General features: G+C 35.9%; 1 protein-coding gene across 1 annotated transcript; it reads right to left on the reverse strand.

Moving 5' to 3' along the window:
* Positions 1-3,016: 3,016 nt before the first annotated feature.
* On the reverse strand, positions 3,017-9,468 carry LOC106875290 (optic atrophy 3 protein homolog). The gene is made up of 2 exons (XM_014923376.2): positions 9,256-9,468; positions 3,017-3,670 (listed from the first exon to the last, which is right to left on the reverse strand). Exons 1-2 carry the CDS (start codon positions 9,392-9,394, stop codon positions 3,297-3,299), a joined length of 513 nt encoding a protein of 170 aa, XP_014778862.1. The 5' UTR covers positions 9,395-9,468; the 3' UTR covers positions 3,017-3,296.
* Positions 9,469-9,803: the final 335 nt, after the last annotated feature.

Genomic DNA, 9,803 nt, shown 5'->3' on the forward strand with positions numbered 1-9,803 from the left:
AAGGAAGGAAACAAAGGACCACTGATGAGGTCACAGAAGTGTGACGAAAGAACTCTGGCCGAAATAAGATTAAGATTAATGTAATATAAAGCTGAAGCAAATTAACACCAAATATACAGTGCGTGTGTTTTTATTGGCTAAACTGGCAATATGACCATCCCCAAGTACAACAATATATATTTATAGTTATTTATTTATACGTGTATATATATATATATATATATATATATATAAATATATATATAAATATGTTTATATATATATATATTTATTTATATGTATATATATTTATATTTCAGTCCCACTTGTGAGTGGATGTGGTAGATGGAAACTGAAAGAAACCCACAAAATTATCTACCATCTTTCCAACAGCAACCTCGTCACTTTTTTGAACTCCATTTGTCTAAACATTTTTTCATGCTCAGAATTGCTGAAACATGGAATAAACTACCAGCTGTTGGGACGCTACATCCTTCAAAGCTTCCATGCATCCTGAAATTCACCAACACTACACATGGATAACCCTGCCTTTTTCCTTTAACAACTCACTTCCTGTGCATTATTCTATGTGCAGTTCATGTACCTTAGGCTTTTTCACCTGAGCACTGCACACAATAAGTTTATTATTATTTTCATACATGCTTGGCATCATGTGATGGTCATAAACGAGAACCACTATCATGTAGGCAATATTGTACATTTCAAGTCTTCCATGGAAAATGTCTCTGGCTGCGAGAAATATTACGTTGCTTGGAAACAGGAGAGGGATGGTAAGAAAAAAGGCACCCAGCCGTAGAATATCTGCTCAAGTCTGATGCAGACAAGCATAAAAATTGGTTATATGTGTGTCCATATATGAATAGATATATACATGGTTATAATTACATATACCGGTGGTTGTATCTCCATAGTTTAGCATAATTCAAAATTGTATGATAATTAGTGTTGTCTTTTTCTGTGAGCAATAATCATTAAATCTCACTTCTCTCTTCATTAACTGGCCACTTAATTTAGATGTGATAGAAATATTTTTGCTATATAGTAGATCATAGAAGTGAGATATTATATATCAATATACACATTTATTCAGATATTTCTTCCTCAAAAATGTTACACAAGGTACATAACTCCGCTTTCTTCACTTTGCCAGCAATGTATAATTTAATAATTACATGGTTAGAACTACATAAAAAAAATTGATGTATTTAACATTGGTACGAGATGTAAATGCACGAATCTCAATCCATCTCTCTCTGTGTATATATATATATTATATGACTGAAACGAATAAAAGAATGTGTACGTGTATATATATATATGTATGTGTGTGTGTGTGTGTGTGTGTGTGTGTGTGTGCGTGTGTAATGTGGCAGTCTTGACCGGGGACTGCTACATTATGTTGGCAAACAGTCTTTACTTTAAAGTACTGTTACTGAATGTCTCTCGTTGAAAGATTATATATATAATTAGGTTTTAAGATGTAGAAATTATTGTTATAAGCCACCGAAATAATGGACAATGTGATCTTGAGTACAAACGTTAGTACAGCCATTATACAGTACAAACAGACTGTCAAGGTAGACAACTCTGTTTTTACCTCAGAATATTTGCCAAGCGTGTATAGCAAAGACATTCAGGATCATAAAAGAATTTTTTCCCACACGAAACAATAAGCTCTGTCTTTCTTTCTTTGCCGGAACATCATTTCTCTGGAGTCTCCTCTCTGCTCATGCCTTTCCTTTCCTTCAGGTATTGACTTACAACAGCTTAAACAGAACATTACTCGGGGTTGTATATCCGAGTAATGGGAAAGTAGTAGGTCGAATTAGATGCTAGAATTACAGGCACTGGTACAGCAATCCACCCACTCCAGCATTGATTTCTCTGAAGAGGAGAGAATGGTAAAAAAAAAAAAAAAGAAGTTATCTTCAATTCTGTTTACGTCTCTGTCCTCACCTAAGGACATGAATGTTAGGTAATGACCGAAAGAGTCCAATCACAGATACAAGCAACCGAAATGGGGTTCCTCTGAAAGGCTACTAGAGTGTTGTTGCTCAACAGAGTGCATAGCTTGGAGCTCAGAGAGTCTCTCCAGGTTGAGCTGCTACTTCTCTGCATTGAGAGGTCACAGCTTTGGTACTATGGACATGTGATTAGAATGGCACAAGAAAGAATTACAAGATGGATTCTTCAAGCCAAGCCAACAGGCAGGAGACCTAAGAGTAGACCACAAGTGTGATGGTTCAATTAGATCCAGTTGGTCTCAGTTGGTCATGCTCAGGAATCCATCTGGAAAGTCTAATGGCAGTTGCTTTTGAAAAGAACCAATAGAGGATTTGCAGGAGTACATTACTCCTATGACCCTCGCAAGGAAAATGAGTTGAGGAGGTCAATGGATAGATTAATGTGTCCAACCTCACTGAACTTGGTTAAGTCTGCAAAGGTTTTGGGCATCATCCTTGCAGATTCAGTAAATGACAAAAACAAAAGTAATAAAATGCTGAGATGCGTAGTGAGATTTATCATCATGTTCAATAGTCATTCCAGTCACAAAGTAATTTGGTATCTTTTCTTAATATAAGAAATGAATGACATAACCAGATAATTTTTCCTCAAGTGAAGGTTTCTTTTTATAAACATCTGTATATAACATTTTTTTTTACATAAATTTATACACATTTTGTATAAATCAACTATCATTAATTAAATTTAATATCAATTAACGATACATCATAAAATAAATAACGGTTTCTGAATTTCGGCAAAGGCCTGAAATTTGTGGAGGATTTAGTCGATTACATCAACCCCAGTACATGACTGGTTCTTTATTTTATCAAACCCCAGAGGGATGACAGGCAAAGTTAACCTCGGTGGGATTTGAACTCAGAACAAAGAATCAGAATAAATAACACAAGGCATTTTTTCCAATGCCTGAATAATTCTGTTAATCCACCAGCCTCAATCATAAAATAAATAATGATATAGTAAGAACATCAAAGATTACACCAGTCCAATGTGTCAGAAAAATATAATTTATAACAGGAATTTAAACAATCAGATTCAAGTTTCAAGCTTCTCAAAGTTTACGAAATAATTTAGAAATTTTAGTTTTGGTTTATGTACAAAAAAGTAATTGGAAATTAATATTTGGAAATGAAGAAGCTTGTAAAGCTGCCAGTACTACTGTAAAATGGAGAATTTGTCTTCATAGCTAACAAATTCATCAGAATAAGGTAACGTTATAGTAGATAGCTTTATATCCTAAAATGATATTAAATTTGAAAGACAATTATTAATCAGTTACTCTTTCGACGAAACCAGGAAGCATCTGAAGGCTTTACATCATATAATCTAGATTGAATATCAAGGACTAATCTTGATAATTCACGGATACGAGCTTCTTGCTGGTCTGTTACTATGTCTAGTTCTTGAATACGGTTTTCAAGTCTACGAATTTTTTGTGATTTTCCTTCTTCTTTCACCTGCTCTTTCATGGCAGAGCGTTGGTACTCCACATATATTGTAGTCGCTGCAATGAAGAAAATTATTGCCTCTCCAAGAAGCTCTGCTCCAAGTTCAGTTGCCATTTGTTCATTTAGTTTCTGTACGTCTTTGGCTTTGCCTAATCCCATTACTCGCATTTTAACATTCACTTCTGCCCAGTGATACACTGAAAGAAAGACAAAGAAAAAAAATATTAAACTTCCAAAGAACATGAATAGTTTAACCATTTAGCATTCAGATTATTCTATTAAATGTAATGTTCATTTTTAGAATGACACTGTAGGATAGGTGTGAGAGGCTGAATCTGGCTGGTTTGAATATAAAATAGGTAGAAACTTGGACCAGATTAGGCTGGTTTAAATGCTAAAGGGTTAAACATTTCTAATCAAAAATAGATTGAATCTAGTATCTACTAATAACTCATACAACTAATTATCTCTTGCTCTGATTACATTAAAGAAATGATATATTATGTGTGTGTTTGTGTATATATATATATATATATATATATATATATATATATATATATATATATGATCCATGAGATACTATTTCATGGAATATAAGTTATATTATTAGTTTAAGATGCAGCAAGACACACAGACCATATTGGCAGAAACGAAATAGTTGTTTCAAAGGATTTGGTGTTAGTAAGTATACTGAGGAGACGCCCTTCAGTCATGAATGACCATGGGATTGCACTTAGAAAGTTACCCTCCCAGGCACAAGTCTGGGCAAGATTGGTTATGGAAAACCAACAGTTGCCCATGCATACCAGCCTTCCCTCTCCTCGCCACTGATGTTATCCAAGGGAAAGACAAAGGGACCAATACAGCTTGGCACCAGTGACTTCACAACTCATTTCTACAGCTGAGTGAACTGGAGCAACGTGAAATAAAGGGTCTTGCTCAAGAACACAACACGCAGCCCAGTCTGGGAATCGAACTCACAACCTCACGATTGTCAGTTCGATGCTCTAACCACTGAGCCATGCACCTTCACTAGTATACTAGAACCAAACAAGTGAGAGTGGAGCATTACGTTGAATACAAAATTATATAATATGTTATTAATACCACACATTTTTCCCAAATAGAAAACCATAGCTTCTGACATTTAAACAATATGCATAGATTAAGTAATGATGATGATCATCATCATCATTTAATGTCCATTGTCCATGCTGTGCCAGTCTCCGGTCATCTGTTTTGGCATGGTTTCTATGGCTGGATGCCCTTCTTAATGCTAACCACTTTGCAGAGTCTTCTGGTTGCTGAACCTGTGACTTTATGATTGTGAGCCAAACACACTAATCACTAGGACACATACCTTCACACAATGGATAATGTAGCTCTAGAGACTCAATTCATGAATGACCATGGGATTGCATGAATGACCATGAATGACCATGGGATTGCACCTAGAAAGTTCCCCTCTGAGGCACAGATCCAGGCAAGGTTGTTTATGGAAGACCAGCAGTCGCCCATGCATACCAGCCTCTCCTCTCCGTGCCACTGGTTTTATCCAAGGGAAAGGCAAAGGGGCCGATGCAGCTTGGCACCAGTGACATTGCAACTCATTTCTACAGCTGAGTGAACTGGAGCAACGTGAAATAAAGTGTCTTGCCCAAGAACACAATACACTGCCCAATCTGGGAATCGAACTCACTACATGATTATGAGCCTGACATTCTAACCACTGAGCCATGCACCTTCACAGAGACAATACCTAAAGAAATATGAAAGGTCAAAGCAGGAATGTCTCTGATCATAATGTTAATTAGTGAGGCTGATTTGGGGTTAAACAACACTCTCTATATTTATACATCATCATCATCATCATCATCGTTTAACGTCCGCTTTCCATGCTAGCATGGGTTGGACGATTTGACTGACGACTGGTGCAACCGGATGGCTACACCAGGCTCCAATCTAATTTGGCAGAGTTTCTACAGCTGGATGCCCTTCCTAACGCCAACCACTCTCTTCTCTAATTGTCTTTCTGAGAACAGGCAATCGAAAAAAAGTAATAATTTGAAAATCATACGCAATGTCATTTAGTATCCAGTTTAGTGTTCTTCCTCAATGCCTGGCACAGACAAACACAGAGATACACTGTAGCTACTAAACCCACTTCATCTTGTAATCAAGATGAAGTTTACTATCTTTTCAACTCTCGAAGAGTAAGTATTTGGAACTTTAGATTCTTCATGCTGCATCACCTGAGCAAACTCTACTATGAACTTCATTAAAAAATTTATAAGTTTGACTGCATTTATCTATTTATGCATGTTATTAAGGTATTTCTTCAAAGTAAGTTTTATTTTATACTCTTAAAGCAATTTTGTAATGGGAAGATTATTTTGTCAATGAAATCACACACACTGACTTCATTTCAATAATTTTTATTATTGCTGATGGACTAGTTAACTAATTAGTTAATTGATTGTTTGATAAATCATTTGATCAATCAATCAATCATTTGGTTTATTAGAGACCTTTGCTGCCATGTGCGACCTCATCGATTAAGGGCCCTTGTTACTCCAGGTCTGTCACATCATTTCATCGAATAACCATTGATTATTAATTAGTTGATTAATCATCATCATTTAACGTCCGTTCTCCATGCTGGCATGGGTTGGATGGTTTGACAGGAATTGGCCAGCAGGAGAGCTGCACCTGGCTCCATTTGTCTGTTTTGACTTGATTTCTACAGTTGGATGCCCTTCCTAATACCAATCACTCTACAGAGTATGCTGGATGCATCAAATACGGCACTGGTAAGGGTACTTTAATGTGGTGCCGGCACAGGTGCTTTTACGCAACACCAGCATGGGCACTTTTACATGGCACTGGCACAGGTGCTTTTCTGTGGCATCATCATGGACACTTTTACATGGTACCAGCACTCTCGAACCCATAAGATTAGGATCTCTTAGCTAAGAGAGGGATGTAGAGGACATGCCTGTATGCATGGACAGCTACAATTTTACTTAGCATGACATATCTTCTCAAGTACAGCAAAATACCAGAAGTCTCAGTCCCTTGTCGTCTCCTCTTACCACTTTATCCTACGTTTTCCTGGGTCTGCCCCTTTCACACTTTTGTTCTACAATTAGAGATCGGAACTTCTTGATGCAGCTGTCCTCTTTCATATGCATCACATGACTGTACTAGTGCAGTCTTCTCTCTTGCACACTACATTTGATACCTGGTGTACCCAATTCTTCTCTAAAGTTACGTACATGCACACTGACACTACCCATCCAGCAGAGCATGCTGGCTTCATTTCTTTCAAGCTGCCACATGTTCTTAGACAACCCATGTCTCACTGCCATGTAGGATAGTTGTTTATACACAAGCATCATACAATCTGCCTTTCACTCTGAGGGAAAGGCCCTTTGTTACTAACAGAAATAGCTCTGATCTTTGCCCAGCCCATCAATATTCTAGCAGCTATGATTTAAGAACTACCTCCTCCACTGCTAGCTTGATTACCCAAGTAACAAAAACTGTCTCCTACTTCTAAGGATCAGCCCAGACATTTGAGGGAGTCTATTTTCTGTACATTCCTAGTATTTCATGTACCTGCACATCAGCCACATATGAAGACAACATTCTCTATTAACTTTGTTGTAATACTGCTGCACCTCTTATGTGTTCACAGCTTGTACTGCAGATGTTTATTTTTGGCCAAGTAATTCTCTTACAGCGGTCTCACTAGGAATATAGCATCAGTAGCGATTAATAAGTGAAATACAGCCAGTATGTGTGTGTGTGTGTTAGTGTTAATTCGCAAAATGATGTTCTCAAGATACAACAACAAAATATCTTAAAGTAAGCATTCTTTAAAAATCAAAACAAAACCAAATTAAACAGACATGTTGTAGGTTATTTCCCAGTTAAAGGAACCAGAAAATATAGTTTACAAGCAGAAATAACCTGTGTTTATTTTCTTTCACGCAATATTTCACAAACAGCAGTTTTAAGGCTTATTAATTATTTGTTTATTATACATCGCATCCATGGTAACAAGTCTTATTTATTTCGTGTCGTTTTATCTTAGTTTTATCTTAGTTTTCTCGCCAATGTTTGTTCTGCCGATACACATGCATACTTAGCATACATACACCCCGCCCCCGAGTGCTTTATCGTGAGGCTATCGTAGGAGACACCTATTCAAGGTGTCACAGGGAAGCATGTGGTTGCATAAAGAACTTCAAGGTTATGCATAACATCTAATGCAGTAACACTGGAAAGTTATGGTATAATAATTATATAAAGTCAATTGCCCAATATTCTATTAATAATTTTAATGGTTGTTGCTGTTGTTTACCCACAGGTCATCTTTGAGATCGAAGTGACATATGACTAAAAACGTGGCAAATCCAGTCTTCATTTTGAAGCTTATATATCGGATGGACTTCAGCATGTATGTCCTTCCTTTTTAAAGGAAAATAGAGTGTAAGTTAAAGAATATTTACTTGTTAAAACTACCAGATCAAGCCATCAGGGGTCAGACTGAGAGAATTGTAAGAGCTGCTGGCCAAAATGGTCTGTGGATTTTTATTTACAATTTACGATCTGAGTTCAAATCGTGTTAAGGTCAACTTTGCTTTTCGTATCATTCCGAGTTGATAGAATATAATACCAAACGAATACTGTGGTATATTCCTATAATATATCGTAGATATAAATAGAATGATAACAGAAAACTACATAGAGGCTCCACAATAGCTTGTCATTTTATTGGCTGATATAGTAGCAGCATGATTACCAAGTTTGCATTCTTCTGCCGATTTCTAAGAATTTCCCACTCAGCTCACTGAGTTACGTTGCTTGAATCTAATTACAGTTGTTACTAAATTTTAAATTTTTATTAGTAATGTTTAAGATTTATAAATTTCGATTCGCAGAAATTTTCTGAAAATTCCCAGAAATAATAAAGTTACGAGGGGTTATATGGGGGTATTTAAACCAGAATTCCGCCAATAAAGGGTGATGAAATGAATGACCTCCACAAGAAACTCTCAATTAATGTTCGTCTTAGCTAGAGAAAGGTTAAAAAAAAAAAAATTACCCTTATCCAGCCATGGAGGATCATCCGCCTAGTGATCATTTGAGTTGCTAGAAATAGTAGCAAAATCTTCCCCTACCGTCCTTAAAAAGGAAGGATACATTCAACAATGAAAATAGAAAAAAGAAAAAAAAAAAGAGGTGGGTATGGATGGAATGTCTTTGATCATAGATTCGAGGACCAGCGATGATATTGAGATAAAGAACAAGAATTAAGTAGATGAAAAAAAAAACTGGAAATAACCTTAATGGAATGGGAAGTTTTTAGTTGAATCGTGACAACGTGACACCGGTTGATGAGTTGACCTTTCAATATCGATCACAACAAACCGATTACAACATTAAAACATCGAAATAGATGTTGAAAAAAATTACAAATTAATTTATTATATTAGAGCTATAGAACTAATTAATGACAGTTACTTAGGATGATGAAAGATATTTTTTTTAACCGGGATGAAAAAAATACAGAAACGATATTATAAGAGAACCCACAAAAAATTTACATTAAAGGAGTTTACAAAGTCAAAGAGACCTCAGTTCTATGAGGTATTAGATTACAAAGGGAACTGAAGAAGCTATAACAGTGTTTATAAATAAATGAATTCTAAAAACAAACAATAATTATCGAATGGAATTCTTAGAATTGAGTTTAAGGTGAAGTGGTCCAACTTACATTGAGCAGGTGGCATGCAAACAAACTTTCGAATGAAAGGATGTGCTTTCGCTTTGTTCTTTATGGCATTTGCCAACGGTTTACTGATTTGTTTGACAGCCAAAGACGCAAGTTTAGCGATGGGGAATGCCGCCACCATAATTATAACCGAAGGGAAGAACGACTCATTCAATTAACAGACACGGTTACTTAGGAAGGTTTCTACTCAATATTTTTAAACTGGCGGATATCTTGTACTAAAGTGAAAATGAATTTTAATTCGCACAAATTTCGTGTTTATTATAATTAATTTGATAAATTAAAAAGAAAATATGGGTATTTTGTAGCGTTAATACTTACAGACGAATAAATGCTTTTTTTTTTTAGCACTGAATGAATGTTTTGTGTTGAGCTAATTTTAACTTTGTAAGTTATTTCCGTTACTTTGCGAATGAATAATAATTAACCAATTGTGTGTGTGTCTGTGCGTGTGCGCGCGCGCTGATTTGCTAGAACTTGTTTATGGTAATATTCGTTCAATTTTTTTTTTGGTGATAAAACATTTTACT

This window comes from Octopus bimaculoides, chromosome 6 (assembly GCF_001194135.2).
Source record: "Octopus bimaculoides isolate UCB-OBI-ISO-001 chromosome 6, ASM119413v2, whole genome shotgun sequence".
Taxonomy (NCBI): domain Eukaryota; kingdom Metazoa; phylum Mollusca; class Cephalopoda; order Octopoda; family Octopodidae; genus Octopus; species Octopus bimaculoides.